The 19,295-nt window shown below is 39.7% G+C and overlaps 1 protein-coding gene across 1 annotated transcript; it reads right to left on the bottom strand.

Moving 5' to 3' along the window:
- Positions 1–2,300: 2,300 nt before the first annotated feature.
- On the bottom strand, positions 2,301–16,046 carry LOC131537155 (E3 ubiquitin-protein ligase TRIM35-like). The gene is made up of 6 exons (XM_058770444.1): positions 15,388–16,046; positions 5,745–6,385; positions 5,230–5,325; positions 2,866–3,096; positions 2,753–2,775; positions 2,301–2,672 (listed from the first exon to the last, which is right to left on the bottom strand). The coding sequence occupies exons 2-6, from the start codon at positions 6,138–6,140 to the stop codon at positions 2,393–2,395; spliced, it is 1,026 nt and encodes a 341-aa protein (XP_058626427.1). The 5' UTR covers positions 6,141–6,385; positions 15,388–16,046; the 3' UTR covers positions 2,301–2,392.
- Positions 16,047–19,295: the final 3,249 nt, after the last annotated feature.

The raw sequence follows: 19,295 nt of genomic DNA, 5'->3' as shown, positions 1-19,295 counted from the left end.
ACTGCAGGAATTTACTGTTAAACAAATGCCATCGTAATATTAAATATTGGAAAAATTAAGAATTATATTGCTCAGGCTTTTAGACATGAACACTTATCATCGATCCTCAACAGTGGTGACAATAATTATTCATACTGTGGTGTTACCCAGCATGCATTGCAGCATGAAGCATTTTGTTGATTGTCACCATTGTTGAGATTCATACGCTGGTTCTTGATGTCTGTGTGTGTCTGAGTAGGACTGGAGTTTAAATATTTAAATGCATTAGATTTAAAATTCTTTCTCTATAACTACTACAGCAGTAAACTCATTGCGTACTGTGGTTTCACAGAGTTGTTTATTCAAAAGCAGAACATAAATTAAAAAATGAAAATGTTGTATGTGTATATATATATATATATATATATACACAGTATATTGGATGCAAACAGGTAAGCACCTGATGATTACCTCATCATATGAAAACAACTAACAGTTGCTCACTGCACAGCACTGATCTCTCCGCTTTACAACAGCACATGCATTGCTACAGAGAGATCTAACACAGCACTCAAGGGTCAAGAGCCCAACTAAAGCAAACACTGATCTACATGATGGTGGTATCATTTTAACCAATAAAACATCAACATCTGATCCTCTGTGATTCACAGTAACAGCAGGTGTTCATCACTAATGCACAATCATCATTTAATTAGTCTCTCAATTATCTCTTAATTACCTCAACTCGTTGAGGTCTTGGGATTTGACTCGAAACTTGCTTGTGACTTGAAAGGAATGAGTTGGTTCCTCCTCTGGTGAAATCAGCTGCTGAGTTCATGGGTGGAATAAACACATGGCAGGACTTTACTTTCTGACCCTGGATTTGACACCTCTGTTTATGACAAGAGTGCACCTGAAAAAATCTACATATGAACTAGTGTATGTGAATATTAAAAGCAAAAGACGGTTTAAATATGAATCCTGCATGTTCCGTTATCCTCGGTATGTATGAATGGCGGAGACGCGTTTCGTTTACTACACAAATACTGAAGCACACGTGAACTCTGCATCTCACAACATGAACACATGAACTTACAGGCTGTTAGAGTCACTTCATGAGAATTTTACCATTACATTTGAGAAAACCAGCATATCATATTGTACACACACACTTCACGGCAACCTGTCAAAATAAAAGTGCGGTTTAACATGTAACAGAAATATATTGCTCTTGTATTACTTTTGTACAGTATAATGTACATCTTTATATATTCCACTTACTGAAAAAAATAAATAAAACAATTAAATGAAAAAAATAATTATTACAACCACATTAACTTAATTGTGAAAAAAAAAATACAATTATTATTAGAACTTTTTTTAAAGGAATATTCACACAATTTTTCTACCATGTATTAATTTTAACAGTAAACCTCTGTTTGTTTGCCAAAAAATAAAAGGGTTTCATTTTCATTTGATTAAAAATAAATAAATGTTTAATGCCTTCATTTGATTATCAGAAAAAATAAAACACAAAAATGTCTGGAAGAAAAAAAAATTCTAGGGCCCTATTGTTAAAAATGTTGAAATTGAGAGTTTTGGACTTATTTTTTCACTGAAATAAATGTTTTTGTTATTACACAGAGAGTAAAGTACCGAAAAAAGGTACCGTTGGGTACCGGTACCGAATTTCAGGTACCGGTACCGGTCCCGATACCGGTTCAAATGTGAACGGTACCCAACCCTAGTTTTGATGAAGTCATTAGCTGTCTGTGTACTATATTGACTGAATGCACAAATAAAATCAGTGATAAGAATTGAAATACAATTCATGTTTCATGATTACTTATTAAATTAAATGTTGCAAAAATCTACAAAAAGTGTGTAAATGAAGTGTGAGTCATGTTTAGTGATGTTCTGGGAGTCGATGAGTTGTATTATAATGATATATTGAGTAACTCTTAGGACTGTCAATGAATTATTATTTAATCTAAATGATTATGAAAATATGATTGGCTCATTAATTCATCTAATTAGTCATAAACAATTATATATAAATATTTGCTAGGAAAAAAAAAAAACTCTAAATGCTCCAAATAAACAATTAAAAGATGAATTATTGTTACAGACAGCGGCGTTGAGTAGACAACACAAAAACGTGTCTTTTTCAAAAAAGTCAATATAATATTGTATATTTTAATTCTATGTAACTCATCATTAATTCAACATGCCGTACACATGCATTATGTGCAGAAAGATTGATTAATTTTCTAAAACTCTTAGTTTGTGTTCTTCTGAAGAAAGAAGTCATTAAGGTGTAAAGCAAGGATGTTTTGTGCTCCTCTGTGCTGCATTTTCATTTCCATTTACTTGCAGTTTTAATTAAGTAAAATCTTCACAGAGTATCCGTACTTTAACTTGAGTTTAATTTTTGAGTACTTTTTACACCCCTTTCTAAAGCGAGCTGCTGATTTTGGTGCAGTAGATGATCTGGTTCTTCACACATAATGCTGAAATCTGTCAATATTGCATCATTTCCAGTGTGTGTGTATCTTCTGCAGTCAGACTCACTGTTCTGGACGATGTCCTGCATCTTCTTCCAGACTCTGAAGGGCAGGTTGCCCAAGTAACGTGGCACATGAATCAAAGCTCCAGAAGGCGTCTGTGGATCCGGCTGTGATGAGATCTGGACTCTGGAAGAACATTCAGGATCAGAACCGCAGTGGCTTTGGATCAGAAGCAGAGAGACCAGAGACACCAGCAGATCACTCACCTTTCCATTGAGACTGGAAACTCCTGCAGAACAAACACACCATTGATCATCAACAACTCAATCAATCAATCAATCAATCAATCAATCAATCAATCAATCATCTGAAATCAGACCTTCAGAAAGCAGACGTCACTGGCTTTCATCATCTCCTCCATGTCTTTGATTGTGTGTGAAAGAGCTGAGATGTGTCTGTTCATCTCCTCCAGCTTCTCCTTCATCATCTGCTTCTTCTGCTCCTCTTCCTCCCTCAGTGCAGTGATTGTAGCTTCTTCTTCATCTCTGAGAAACTGATGAAGCTTCTCAAACTGCTGTTTAATCTGACGCTCTGTGTGCTCAGCTTGAGACTGAAATCAAACCACATTCACTTCAATCGTCTCCATCAGCACACATCAACACAATCACATCATTCAGATCTGAGATTAAAAAGCCTGACTGTTATCCTTTACCACGGTGTGATGATTGTGTCGATAGAGCTGGTTCTGCTCAGTTTGTGAGTTAATTTAATCTCCTGAAAGGATTCTGGCAGGTGCCTTTAACCGATCGAGCAAAAGAGTTGTCTGCTTTTGTGACACCTGACAATTTCTTACAGTATAAAGTTATGCCATTTGGAGTATGTAATGCTCCAGCTACATTTCAACGTCTTGTTAACAGTGTTTTATATGGGATGCATGGATGTGAGGCCTACCTTGATGATGTGGTTTTATATAGTAATACCTAGACTGGTCACAAATCAGGGAACTTTTTTCTCATCTCGCCGCTGCTAACCTAATAAAGCTGGCCAGATGTGAGTTTGGGAAAGCAGGGCTACCTATCTTGGTAAGGAGGTGGGCAGGTTAAGCCTGTAGAAGTGAAGATTGAGCTATCTGTGGATTCCCTGTGCCTCAAAACCGACATGAACTTCACAGATTTTTGGGTCTGGCAGGTTACTATACTGCTGTGCAAAGTCAAAGGACTGTAACTTCGTTACGGTGCCGGCTTGGAGTTATACGGTGTTCTGACTTTTCTTTTACTGTCCAGTAAAGTCTGCCACATTTAAATTACGGTGTAGACAAATGAATTAGATAGATCGCGATCTACCAAACAGCTCCATATAACAAAGCACTGTAAAGACTAGATACCTTGGCAGCAATACGTAATCGTGAATATAACTTTTAAATATATTTCCCCCCCTTTTTTATAATGCAGATTATTCACCAGGCTGCCACTTCTACTTGGACGCATGTGGAATCGAATGCCGTAGCATGTAGCATGATCAATCATAAAATCAGTAGCCTACTAACAGTTCACAATTAAATCCATATTCTACCTTTTCTTGTAACCCGATAAAATCAATCCATGGCGCTGAACATCGTCGGAGATGTTTAATCCACAAGCATTCTGAGCATTATTCCTGCTTGCTGGTGTTCACATCAATCCACAAGTTGCTCTTTTAGGTTAGGCTATTTCATTCAGGTCAATATAAAGCAGTTATGCTATGTCTAGCATTATTTTACATTACTGAGCATAGCAAATAAATTGGTTGCAAAAGCGGTCACATGTTTTAGTTTTAGTCTGCTTGTTATGGTAAAAAAAAAAAAAATACTGAATATAATTTAACAAAATAATATTGTGAAATATTATTGCGATTTTAAATAAAATTGTCTGTTTTAATATACTTTAAAATATAATTTATTCATGTGAAGCAAAGCTGAATTTTCAGTGTCACATGATCCTTCAGAAATCATTATAATATTCTGATTTATTATCAGTTGAAACTGTTGTGCTGCTTAATATTTCTTAGAACCTTTTTCTTTGATTAATAATTAAAAATATAAATAGTTTTCTAACAATATAAGTCTTTACTATCACTTTTTATCCATTTAACACATCCTTGCTGAATAAAAGTATTAATAAAAAAAAGAAAATAAATAAGAAAGAAAAAATTGACTGACCCCAAACTTTTATATTGTATCACAAAATTTCTATTTTGAATAAACACTGTTCTTTTTAACTTTTTTGTATTTCTCAAAGAATCCTGAAAAATATCACAGGGCCCAAAAAATATTAAGCAGCACAACTTTTTCCAATATTGATTATAAATTAGCATATTATAATGATTTCTGAAGGATCATGTGACACTGAAAATTCAGCTTTGCTTCACAGGAATTAATTATATTTTAAAGTATATTAAAATAGAAAATTCTCTTTAAAATTGCAATATATTTCACAATATTATTTTGTGAAATAATATTCAGTATTTTTATTATTTTTTGACCGTAACAAGCAGACTAAAACTAAAACATGTGACCGTTTTGCAACCAATTTATTTGCTATGCTCAGTAACGTAAAAGAATGCTAGACATAGCATAACTGCTTATATTTTTGATCAAATAAATACACCCTTGATGAGCCTAAGAAACTTCTTTAAACAATGTACTGATCCCAAACTTTTGAACGGCAGTGTATTGTACTGTATGGAATGGATTCTGTTTCCTCACCTTGATGTGTCGAACTGTTTTCTCAAACTCTCCTTTCATTTTTTCATTGTGTTGAAGTTTCTCCTGAAATGATTTCAGTGCTTTATTCAGCTCCTCCTAGTATTAAACAAAATAAAAATTCATAAAACAGAAGATAAAACAATACAGCAATATGATCATATAATGCAGTGCAAAAGTATTTGCGCCCATGCAGATTTCTTCTGTTTTTGTGAACATCTCATACTAAATTAATTCAGAAATGAAATTAAAACCTGCCATAAAACAAAGACAACCTGAGTGAACACAAAGCACAGTTTGTAAATGACAATTTTATTTATCAAAGCAAGAAATGTTATCCAATAACAACTGGGTCTGTGTGAAAAAGTATTTGCCCCCGTAGTTATTAATTCCCCAAATCTATGAAACTTTATTGATAATGGAGTTCAGCTGAACTAAACACAACCAGCACTGATCAAATCAACACTTAAACAGGACTTTAAAACAACATGAAGTCGGCTAAACCTTGTTTTTCTTACCTTATATGATGAAACCACTTCATCGATGGGTCTGAATTTATGATTATCATGTTTCTGTGAATTCACACACACTAAACACACCGGCTGTTTGTCCTCCAGACAGAAGAGTTTGAGTTTCTCACTGTGTAAACTGCAGATCTCCTCAGATCCTGATGAACGCCTCTCATTTCTCTCCTTCAGGAACGACTCACACAAGTTTTTTAACACGAGATTAAATGGAGGTTCATCTCTTGAGGATCTTCTCCTGCAGACGGGACACTCCTGAGTCTTCTTGGTTCTCCAGAACTGTTGAAGACACTCTTTACAGAAACTGTGACTACATGATAAAACAACAGGAGTCTTGTAGATTTCATGACATACAGGACAAGAAAAATCATCTTCAGATAGTGAAGCCATTTTCAGTCTTTGAGCTCCAGCGATCTAAACTTTACTTTCACTTTCTGAACAACAGTTTAAAGAATGAATCACCACCAGAATCACAAACATCTGCTGTCTATTCAGAAACAAACTTCACAAAGATCCTTCTGTAAAGTGTTTCTCTTGGTTCTTCACTGATGGCTGATTCTTTATTGCTTTTGTCAGTAGAGAAGAGAGTCAGTGTGACAGAAAGCAGAAACACGTCCGTCTCTTCCTGGTAAGAGCTGTAAGAGGGAGGAGTTTATGATCAGGTGACTGTGTTTAAACAAGTCAGACAGAGACATCAGGATTTCTGCAGGTTACATTTAACAAATTCTATTCAAAATGAACTTGCAATGAAATGTTAAAATAAACTGCTATAAACTCTTGGATAAAACACAAAGTAACAATGAAAATACACAAATATTAACAATAAACCCCCCAAACCCTTACATGCAGGCCTGGATTCAGAATTCAGAGGCCCCTGGGCACAGTGTCTTGTGAGGATGCACCACTGCAGCATGGACAGCTGACATGTTTATGGAAGGCCAAATAATAAATTTCAAAATAGACTCTGGTGCAGATGCCACTGTAATATCTGAGAAAGCTATGAAAGCCTGAAAAATAAGATACCACTGAGAAAAACAAATGGTTTTGTGGACATCGTTTAGTCAAAAGGGAGGAGTTATTTTGTAGCATGTTGGTATTGGTAACCAAATAGTTTTGGATTCACATTGACTTTTCATTGCATTTTTATTTTTTACTATTCTGTGCGAACCACTAATGGATCTTGAGTTATAAATAGATGTATCAAGGGATGACACAGAGACCTCTGAGCAAGACAGTGACCCAGAGCTGACAGAAGATGTGATTGAGCCCCTTCCAACGGCATCAAGCACCAGATTTGCTGTTCCAATAGGACCCAGTGATAGACCAGACTGATACTTTAAACTACACATTTCCGTTAGCAGCTGTCAGTTAGCTAATGTGTTGAGTCCTTGATTGTACATTTCCATAGAGATATGACACATTTTATATTATACTATTATTTTATTATAATATTACTTATTTTGCATTTCAGACATCTCAAGATCCAGAGAAGAGGGTCCTGTGCAGCCATGTCTGAAAACATTTCGGTAGGAAAAGGGCTTTCAACAGCTCCTGGTATAAGGACAATTCATGGCTTGAATATTCTGTAAGTCAAGATTCAGCTTATTGTTTTGCCGGTAGACATTTTTCTTTGCCCAATACACCTGAATCTGCCTTCACATCCCATTCAGGATTTCACAACTGGACTGTTTAAAGATTCTGGGTTTAAGCTCCATTCAAAGGCAGAGCATCATATCAATGCTATGTATGCTTGGAATCAGCATAAAAGGGCTATTAACAGCAACTTATCAATGTTGGATCTCACTAATGAGGAACAGAAAAAGAAAATGGAGGAAAACTGTGTTTACATTCAAACTCAAAATTTTGGTGTCATTGTGATTGCAAATTTGGGTAAGCATGTTCTAGTATGACATGTTTATTCTAAGGGGGATTTTTACTGTTGTGCTTATATTGTTTTATGTTGGTTATGTTTTTGCATCAATCCATGTTGGTTTTGTAGTTAAAGTGATAGAATACTTATTAGCTGGATTTCTGAATCGGAAATCATATGCTTGGAGCACTTAAAAATGTAAACAGGAAAGCTAAGTATGAGAACCAATGTTTTCATGTGTAAAGCTAGCATGTTTGAAATTGAGTTTTTATTCACCATGCACTTGTGTGGACTTTCAGTGGATGGGCTTTCTTTGTTGTCTGAATATAAATGAAAATAAATTTTACAATACACAATTTACAGTATACACATTTTGACTTAAAGGTCTGTCCAGACCAGTCCATGTTGAAATGCTTTTCTTATGTTAGAAGTGCTGAACTCTGTGACTGTTTAAAATGATTTTAGTTTTCTTTGCATTCATTTGTAATCTGGCAATGTCAAATTAATGTTATGTCAATGCTGAAATTAAATGTGAATTAAATTAAAACATTAAATGTGTTTTTCTTGTTAAAGGTTCAGGTGAAGCACCAGGAAGAAGAATCCAGCACAGGATGATCAGCCTTGAGGAGCACATCATTTGTGAGGGCATTCAGCCGGCTTTTCTGTCTGGGCTTGCAGCTGATTTTTCTACTTACAACAATTTCAATCTTCAATACCAAGCTGAAGACGCATGCACGTTGGAAATTATTCAAAGGTTAGATACTTGGATGCATACATTCAATTCACTTCACATTTTATTTGTATATCACTTTTTACAATACATATATTTTTAAAGCAGCTATACAGAAAATGTATGTTTCATTGAAACATTTGGCCCTAATAAACAGGGAATCTAGCATCAAATAGAGAAATTTCCTATCAAATATTTGAGCCCCAGTGAGCAGTAGGTGAATGTCAAGGAAATAAAATGTCTATCGGTGGTGAGGTGTTGGTGGAAACCTTGAAAGGTAGCAGATTCATCTTGGACCCATCCTTCTTTAGCATTAAAATGATGATCATGTGCATATGTTACAGTTCTGTCAGACATGGCTAAAATAGTAGGGTATAAGATGTGTTATGTCAATGCTTGAACAAAGAGATATCTTTAATCTAGACTGAAACACATCATTCAGTCCAAAAGATCTGAGTGTTGGAGCTTCTTAAGAAAGCTTTCCTTTCCTGATGAAGTAAAGTGAAGTGTTCTTGATACAAGTGTCACGAATCTGGTCTGCACTTCCGTTCATTCTCCACTAGAGGTCACCCGCTCACCACATGGATTTTCACACCACACATCACATGGACTTCATTTCCCATCATCCAACACTGATCACAGCTGTCACCAATCACACGCACACCTGATCCCATGCACACACTGATCACACTCCCTACTTAAGCCATGGACTTTCTCTCCCTCATCGCCGAGTATTGTATGCGTTTACCGCTCCCATAGCCGTAGCTACTCTACCGAGCCCCTGTTGTTTTCCTAGTTTTCCCCTGCCTGTTTGGTTTGTGTTTTCCCGTGTTTGTTCTAGCCCGTGTTTCCCTGGATTAACCCTTGCCTTGCCCACTGGATACTGTTGCCGATCATCGACCTTCGCTTGCCCTGGGATTACTCTTTGTCTTGTCCCTGCCATACCTGTTTGCCATTGTTTCGACCCTGCCTGTACGACCACGTCTCTGCCTAAATAAAGCTTGCACATGGATCCGCACGTCTCACGTCTCGTCAGCCCCGTTACAGAATACTCGGCCACACAAGGATCCAGCAGCTTTCCAGAGGAACACTGGCCAGGTATGGACACAGCCCGGATACTATTGGCTCTTAAACAGGGCTCACGTTCACTGGAGAACTATATTCGGGAATATATAGCCATCGCGCACTACTCTGACTTACCGGACTGTTTATTGATAGAGTTTTTTTGCGATGGTATAAATCAACCACTACGGTCTGAGCTTAGACGCGAGGGTCCGCGTTCATCACTTGCTCAGTTTATTGATTATGCTTTGTTGACTGTTGGCTCTTTGTTTACTGTGGGTATCGCGGAGGAAAGCGACACCGCACTCAATTGTGTGATCGCAACCGTGCAGGAGCACGCTCACAAAATGGCGGTGACAGCGGAGCCCGTTCACAAAATGGCGGCCACAACATCACCCCGTCATGTCATTACTGCCATTCACGAATCAAGCCAAGTCAAAGCTGATCTTCATAAGCTAAGTCAAGTCACTGTTGATCTTCACGAATCAAGCCAAGTCAAAGCTAATCTTCATGAGTCAAGCCAAGTCAGAGCTGATCTCCAAGAGCCCAGTCAAGTCACAGTTGCTGTTAAAAAGCCCAGTCAAGTCACAGTTGCTGTTAAAGAGCCCAGTCAAGTCACCGTTGGTCGTCATCAACCGAGTCACATCTCAGCTGACCTCCTAAAGTCACGTCACCTCTCAGCTGCCCGTCCGGAGTCACAGCAGCACGTCACAGCTGCCCGTCCAGAGTCACAGCAGCACGTCACAGCTGCCCGTCCAGAGTCACAGCAGCACGTCACAGCTGCCCGTCCAGAGTCACAGCAGCACGTCACAGCTGCCCGTCCAGAGTCACAGCAGCACGCGTCACAGCTGCCCGTCCAGAGTCACAGCAGCACGTCACAGCTGCCCGTCCAGAGTCACAGCAGCACGCGTCACAGCTGCTCACGCCTCAGCTGATCTCCTAAGGTCAAGTCACGCCACGGCTGCTCGTCCAGAGTCACAGCAGCACGCCACGGCTGCTCGTCCAGAGTCACAGCAGCACGCCACAGCTGCCCGCCCAGAGTCACAGCAGCACATCACAGCTGCTCACGTCTCAGCTGATCTCCTAAGGTCAAGTCACGTCACGGCTGCTCGTCCAGAGTCACAGCAGCACGTCACGGCTGCTCGTCCAGAGTCACAGCAGCACGTCACGGCTGCTCGCCCAGAGTCACAGCAGCACGCCACGGCTGCTCGTCCAGAGTCACAGCAGCACGTCTCAGCTGTTCACGCCACGGCTGCTCGTCCAGAGTCACAGCAGCACGTCACGGCTGCTCGTCCAGAGTCACAGCAGCACGTCTCAGCTGTTCACGTCACGGCTGCTCGTCCAGAGTCACAGCAGCACGTCACGGCTGCTCGTCCAGAGTCACAGCAGCACGTCTCAGCTGTTCCCGTCACGGCTGACCTTCCAGAGTCGCAGCCCGTCACGGCTGACCTTCCAGAGTCACGTCATGTCCGGGCTGACACACCCAGATCATCAAGGTCAGTCTCCCATTATCCTGATTTGATGTCTAGTTTGAGGGATGTACCGCTGGTGTCTGCACGCGCAGCTGGTATCCCCAAACCCACTCACTCTAACTCTCCTGTTCTTTTGCATATTCCCCTGTCCGAAGCACTTCCCCTGATGGGAATCGCTTTATGTTGTGTTTGGGCTGCGTACACCACCGCAGAACTGCCCGAGGTGGCGGCACACGCTGCAGAACCTCCCGAAGCGGCGGGGCTCACCTCAGCCTCTGGTATGGTGGTGGCGCCCTGCAATGTTCTCTCGGTCTGTCGAGTTGCGGTCGAGGAGACTGCTACCGCTGTAGAACTTCCAGAGGTGGCGGCAATCGCTGCAGAACCTCTGGAGGTGTCAGTGGTATTCACTCACCAACTCTCGTTTTGCTCTGCCACGGCCACGGAGGCCATCCTTGATTCCTCGTCCTGTCCTGTTTCGGCCAAGGAGGCCGTCAATGAACTCTCGTTCTGTCCTGTCACGGCTATGGAGGCCGCCAATGAACTCTCGTTCTGTCCTGTCACGGCTATGGAGGCCGTCTACAACTCCTCGTCCTGTCCTGTCGCAGCCAGAAGGGCTGACCCTGAACTCACGTTCTGTCCTGTCACGGCTATGGAGGCCGCCAATGAACTCTCGTTCTGTCCTGTCACGGCTATGGAGGCCGTCAGTGAACTCTCGTTCTGTCCTGTCATGGCTATGGAGGTCGCCAATGAACTTTTTGTGTTCCCTGCCTCGGCCCTTGGGTCCGTGCATGTTCTCTCTCCTCTTTATGTCTCCATTCTCCCTAGGTCCCAGGCTCTGCTGTGGGTTCCTGATCCGTCGTTGTGGGCTCCTGCTCTATCTGCTCCACCGTGGTGGTCTTCGGCTCCGTCTGGTCCGCCCTGGTGGGCTCAAGTCCCGTCTGGTCCGCCCTGGTGGGCTCAAGTCCCGTCTGGTCCGCCCTGGTGGGCTCAAGTCCCGTCTGGTCCGCCCTGGTGGGCTCAAGTCCCGTCTGGTCCGCCCTGGCGGGCTCCAGTCCTGTTCACTCTGCCCTGGTTTCCTGCTCTGCCGGCTCTACCTCGGTCCCAGATCACTCCCCTGCCACAGGGACCTGGCCCTCCGTCCCTCCCCCTGTTCCGCCTCCGCTCCACCTCCCTCCTGGATCTAAGACTGTGTGGAGCGTCTGGAAGCCGCTCTTAGGGGGGGGGGGGCTCTGTCACGAATCTGGTCTGCACTTCCGTTCATTCTCCACTAGAGGTCACCCGCTCACCACATGGATTTTCACACCACACATCGCATGGACTTCATTTCCCATCATCCAACACTGATCACAGCTGTCACCAATCACACGCACACCTGATCCCACGCACACACTGATCACACTCCCTACTTAAGCCATGGACTTTCTCTCCCTCGTCGCCGAGTATTGTATGCGTTTACCGCTCCCATAGCCGTAGCTACTCTACCGAGCCCCTGTTGTTTTCCTAGTTTTCCCCTGCCTGTTTGGTTTGTGTTTTCCCGTGTTTGTTCTAGCCCGTGTTTCCCTGGATTAACCCTTGCCTTGCCCACTGGATACTGTTGCCGATCATCGACCTTCGCTTGCCCTGGGATTACTCTTTGTCTTGTCCCTGCCATACCTGTTTGCCATTGTTTCGACCCTGCCTGTACGACCACGTCTCTGCCTAAATAAAGCTTGCACATGGATCCGCACGTCTCACGTCTCGTCAGCCCCGTTACAGAAAGAATATAATTTTATATACTTTTAATATTTATATGTTATCCGTGAGTACCCTTTTTGGCAACACTTTAGAATAGGGAACACTTATTCACCATTAACTACGACTTTTCCCTCAATAAATTCCTAATTTGCTGCTTATTAATAGTTAGTAAGGTAGTTGTTAAGTTTAGGTATTGGGTAGGATTAGGGATGTAGAATAAGGTCATGCAGAATAAGGCATTACTATGTGCTTAATTACTACTAATAAATGGCTAATATTCTAGTAATATGCATGCTAATAAGCAACTAGTTAAGAGACCCTAAGATAAAGTGTTACCATCTTTTTTCCCCCTCCACACTAATTCTAAACACACACATTTGTTTTTCAGGTGGTTTATCGGGATAAATCCGGAAAAGGGACCAGGGCTGGAGGAGTCATATCAAAGCTGATGGGGAAGGTCACCCAGAATTTTGAGTTGGACTTTATACAAGTATTACACACCACAAACCACACACACACACACGTTTCTTTTTGTGAAAAGTGGGGACATCCCATAAGCGTAATGGTTTTTATACTGTACAAACTGTATGTGCTATTGCCCTACACCTAAACCTACCCTTTACAGGAAACTTTCTGCTATTTCAGATTTTCAATACACTCCATTCTGTGTGATTTATAAGCGTTTTGAAAAGTGGGGACATGGGGTAATGTCCTCAAAAGTCACCTTCACCTTGTAATACCTGTCATTATACAAATTTATGTCCTCATTTGTCACAAAAATGTGCGTGCGCACACACCCACAGTCTCTTGATCTCTATTTTTTCAGGTATTCATTAATTTCTATTCACTCAAAAACATTTACTCAGGTGTTCTCAAGTTTTTCACTTAATCTTTGTGTCCAGAGTTATTTTTTTGGACAGCCTGCATGACCTATTAGAATGAATTGTTAAAGAGTTAAAGCAATTTATTTATCATTTATACAGCTGAAATGTACATTTATTGTCATAAATGTAATAAGCTTTGGGCTTTATTTTACAGTTTGTTTTCATTTTGTACCAATGTTCTTTAAGTCAGAATCTGATTTGGGGAATATGTTGAGTTTATTTCTGTTATGACCACTTCTTCCCCTTAAATTTCAATTATTGTCTTTAATGTTTTTTCTAAGAAAGTTTTTTTTTTTTTTTTTTTTAATAAAGCAAAACAAGTTTTGAATCAATACTTTAAAGCTGCTTTACTTGTGTTACATTTCAAGTCACTATTTCAAAGGGTACAAATATATATATTAAAAACCAAGAAGAAAATGTCCTTTTTACTAGCAGGCCATTACTCAATAGCGTACACAATGGTATAGTATATTTGTATTGTAGTTTACACATTGTTTGTTTAGTTGTGAAGAAGAGCAAAAAAAGTGTTATGCTGTATTTGCAAAAACAGTAGTCAACTGTAAATTTCACCAACAGTAAGACACAGTTAATTTTACAGTTACTTGCTGGCAACCAAGCTGCCAGTTCTTTACTGTTTTTTAATAAACAGTAGCCAACTGTAATTTTACCCAACAGTAAGATACTGTTAATTTTACAGTTACTTGCTGGCAACCAAGCTGCCAGTTCTTTACTGTTTTTTAACGGGACAATTTTTAACAGTGCAGGATTGTATTGTTGTGCCCTCTCCTCAAATATTATGGAAGTAAAAATAACACCTTCTATAGGGGTCAAAATAGAACTTGAATAAAATATAAGAGTAAATAAATAAATTGTAATTAAATTGTATTATTTGCTAATTACAATTGTAGCTCTAGACAGTTACCTATGGCTATTATTTTATTAATACAGTTGTCTGATTGATTTTATGGTCTCAATCATTCAGAAATCACGCAAAAGAAAATTAAGCAGTTTTACTAATTTTTGTAAGGGTTGTGATGTCCACATGTTTTTTGTTGAAGTAATTATAGAGACTGTGTCATCTGTAGCAAAAAGGTGGCCAAAAATGAAAGATTAAGTGTATATTTGAATTAAATGCTTGGTCAATTAAACAAGGATATGATCGTCCTGTAAGTGTAACAGCAGCAATTACCAGGCCTTTGGCGCCCTTTACGGGCATTTGTATAACATAATGTTGAAAAAAAAAAAAAAACATTAGACACCATCACAAAATTAGTAATAGTTTTACTGGTTTAAATGGGACTTGTATTGGTTTTAATGGAAACTGTAATGGACCCTGTTGGTCTCTACTGGTCACCTTCTATTGGTGGCTTGTTAAAACCAATAAATCCTAATGGAATATGTCCCAAAACACACTACAGAAAACCATGTTTAATGGTTAAAACTTGATGGTTTGTAATGTTTGTAATGGTATTTGTGATTTATTTGTGATTCATTAGTGATGTTATTGGAATTTTCTGTGATGGTTCTATTGTTTTTTTTTCAGCAGGGTTGCCTCATTGTTTTTATATAATGCATAAATCATTTTAAAGACTATTGTTGGCTTAGGTTTGTTTTTATAACCACAAAAATATATTATCTTAATACTTATTTGTATATTATTATTATTTGAAGTAACAAAACCAAGGTTAATTTGCTGTTACCATGGATACAACAACCATGTTTTTTTTATTACTGTTAAAACCATGGCTATCTTTCGTAAGTGAACATGGAAACTCGGAGAGAATATTAAGATGCGTTGGTGGTGGTGAAATTATTATCGACTTTAAAACACGTTATTAACCTCAACACCCAAAAAAAGTTTCACAGGATTATGAATGTAGCGTACCTGAAAGTGACGCACGGGCTTCGTTTTCATCTTTTTCTCTTTTTTTTTCTTTCCTTGGCGCCGGACTGCTGATGTCTTTTCACGGACATAGTTGTCCATCAGTTATGATCATTAGTATTCAGCCGCAAACATGAGGTGCGAGCGGGCGCCGGCGCGGATGCGGGAATGGCGCGTCATGTTTTTTGTTTTAGCAACTGGCATGGTGCCCCCCTGGGAGTTGGTGCCCTACGCAAACTGCGTACTCTGCGTATACGGAGCAACGGTACTGTACTGAGTGTTAAATCATACAATAATATGTTAAAACATCTTATCATTCTGTGGACACAATCTCGTGAACGTAACCCTGAACGTGAGCTGTATATATGCACATGTGCGCTCATCTGTTTTCAGTGCAGCTCTCCTCGCGTCGCTTCATGTCATCTTCCTGCTCTTTAAACTATGACAGGTCCTTTACTGCAAAAAGACGGTCACTGCGTCACTCTAAAGTGATGAAACTATGGCGCTATGTACTTTTTCAAAACCATTTTCATAGGTTTCACGTTATATTGTCGGCTCAGAAGATATGTAAATGCACATAGCCGCAGCTGTATCCCTTCCAGCTTTAACCACAAATCAGACAGAAGAGCAGATTAACTTCAGTGTGTTCCGCGGGTGACATTAAACACTTTCTGATGTTTATTCATGTTCATTTCGTGCTTTAAGTATGAACGTGTGAAGTGTGAGAGCGGGATTGTTTGTTGGGGATAGCAACGGTAACTAAGGAGGGTGGGTCTATGCGAACGGTCAGTTGGACTGACGGGAGCCAATAGGACTTCAGGAAAGTTTGGAAGGAGACCAGGAAAAAACGGTGCAAAACGTTTATTAAACGGAGACGGTTGTGCGTTGAACACTGTTCTGATGAGCAAGTGTTGCAGCTATGGCAGCTGAGAAGGCCATTCTTGGGGAGGTTGCAAGATGGCGCCCTGAACGCTTGTTTTTCCCAATCTCTGCAAAACATTGTTGTTTTTTTCGAAGTCAAGTGACCCTTGTCAAGGTACTCATATTCAAATTCAGAAATAATGTCAAAGTCCCAAAGGAAGAGGAAAGAGCTGCTTGATCAAGCTGTTAACCGTTCAGCAGCATCCGACGGTGTATCGCCGAGCTCTGAGATTATAATATCACCTGATGGCACCAACTTACTTATTGACATTTGTCATGATTATTCCACCCATGTAACCCCATGATTGTCCTCTGGATTCCTCTTTTCTGCCGTAAGCTTTGTCTTCAGGTATTTGTTTCAAATTGTTGTCATTGTTGTCTGTGTTTTCTCTAAATGTCAGGGGTATACGACTTCATGTAAAAAGGAAAGCTTTATTCTTGTTTGCGAAACAGCTGAAGCCTGATTTTAGTTTTTTCCAAGAATCCCATTCTTCTGTTAGTGATGTGAAATGCTGGAGATCACAATGGAGTAACGACCTTTGGTTTTCCCGCGGAACTGAACGCTCTGCTGGAGTTACTCAAGGAATGCATTTAAAGGGAATATTTTACATTCGGACTGTGATTCATATGGGCTTTTTTTGTGTAATGTCATTGATGTGAACTCAACTCATATCATTATAGCCAATATTTATGGTTTTAACTCAAGGTCTGAGAATACAACTTTTTTTGATTATGTAGAAAGTAGACTACTATACTGGCTGAATAAGTTCCCAAATTCTCTAATTATTATAGGTGGGGATTTCAATATTGCTATTGACAGTGCTCTTGATAAATGGCCACCGGACCGACCCTCTTCACTCAATTCAAAGTTTAAACAATTCATGGAGAGACTTGATGTGATCGATATCTGGAGGACCAAATACCCTTATACTAAAGCTTTTACCTGGAGTAACAAAGCTGCTTCTCGCCTCTGTCACGGCCCTGCTGGTGTGCCCTGGTTGGCCACCAGATGTCACTGTGTGTGTTAGCACATGGCTTGTTGTTTGTTGTTGGTGCCATGTGCTCTCCTGTCCTTGTTATCTCATTATTGTTTCAGTTACTTCACCTGTGTCCTCCTCGTTTGGCTCCCCATATAGTCTCCTGGCGTCTGCAGTCCTGTACTGTTTCGTTGTTTAATGTCGGATGTTTCATGGCGTGTGTGGGTTTGTTTATATGTACTGCAGCCTACCTGCCTGTTTTTCCCCCTTGGGGTGGTTTTTGTTTCTCTTTATTATTAAAAGACCCACTTTCTCCTGCACTTGAGTCCTCGCCTCATCTCTTGACCATCCCGTGACAGCCTCTCTCTGATAGATGTTTGGCTGATCTCTAAATCTATTGATATTCAATGCACTTCAGTTCATATTCTTCCAACACCCCTAACTGACCATAAGGCTATCTATATAAAAATTAAGCTTTCTGTAAACACTTTAACTCATATTAAAACTTCATACTGGAAATTAAATTGCTCTCTGTTATCTTACAATACCGTTAAGCTTAAATTTAATTATTTTATTAACCATTATTGGAAAAAAGCTTTAAGGAGCATTCTTTTAGTAATAATTTGGAGTTATTAAAATATGATATTGGTAAATTTATGAGAAGCTATGGTAGTGCACTTGCTAAACTTAGGAAAGCTGAGGAAGAGATGGTTATTAGTGAAATTGCTCTCGCTCAGGGACCCGTGAAAATCTGTCAAATGATGAAACTGTTTTACTTTGCAATTTACAAAACCAGCTTGATAATAAATACACATGTAAAGCTGAAGGTGCTTTTGTGCGATCGAGGAGGAGGTGGATGGAGCAATGCGAACACAATTCTGCATACTTCTTCAGATTAGAGAAGTCTAATGCCAATTTATAATAGCATGTCTAAACTCAATGTTGATGGTATCATTACAGATGACCCCAAGACAATCTCAAATTATTGTTATAATTTTTATAAACCGCTATATACCTCTAGGGTTGATGAAGATGACACATTCTCTTTCTTAGACTCGATTGTTGATGTGATTTCTGTAGAGGCAGATGTGATGAACCTCTCTCTCTCTCTCGAGGAAGTCGTTGATTGCATTAATCATCTTAAAATGAACACGTCTCCGGGGAATGATGGCATTACAACAGAACTGTGTAAGACATCCTCTGAACCCTGAGCTCCTTTCCTTACAGAAGTCTATGCAGAGAGTTTTCTGAAATCATCTCTTCCTCCGAGCTTGACACAAGGTGTAATCACTCCGATCCCAAAAGATAAAAAGGATCCACTCTTTATTGAAAATTGGCGTCCAATCTGTTCACTTAACACTGATTACACAATTCTTGCCCAGAGATTACAGAAAATAATGGGCTATTTAATCAATGAACCGCAGTCTGGCTATAATATAATAATATCAGATTAATTTGAGATATTCTTGACTGTTCAGATTTGATTTCTGAAGACAGTTTCATCTTTGTTTTAGGTTTCTTCAAGGTATTTGACTCAGTGGAACATACTTTTATTTTTCGATGTCTTCAAAAATGTGGTTTTGGTGATTCTTTTATAATGCCATCAGGACACTTGATGCTAACAGTAACTCAGTAAAATGTAGTTTTGGTACGTCATCCAGATTCAATCTTCTGAGGGGTCCGATCTCACCCGATCTCTTCCTTCTTGTTGCCCAGATTTTCTCACATTTTATTAATAAAAGTATCTTGAAAGGCATTCTCGTTGCAGAAAGGGAAATAAAGATCAGCCAATTAGCAGATGATACTGCTCTTTATTAAGAGATGTCTCTTGGGTCTCTATTGCAATCAGCATCGATGATCAATTTTCTGAAGCTTCTGGTCTTTTTTTAAATTTGTCTAAATGTGAGCTACTTTCAATTAAAGAATGCCACCAATCCACAATTAATAATATTCCAATTAAAGAAAAGATATCTTAAAGAGATTCCTAAATATGTAACAATCAAAATGACAGAT

The sequence above is a fragment of the Onychostoma macrolepis genome, chromosome 03 (genome assembly GCF_012432095.1).
Source record: "Onychostoma macrolepis isolate SWU-2019 chromosome 03, ASM1243209v1, whole genome shotgun sequence".
Lineage (NCBI taxonomy): Eukaryota > Metazoa > Chordata > Actinopteri > Cypriniformes > Cyprinidae > Onychostoma > Onychostoma macrolepis.
This window is presented reverse-complemented; position numbering and strand designations above follow the sequence as displayed.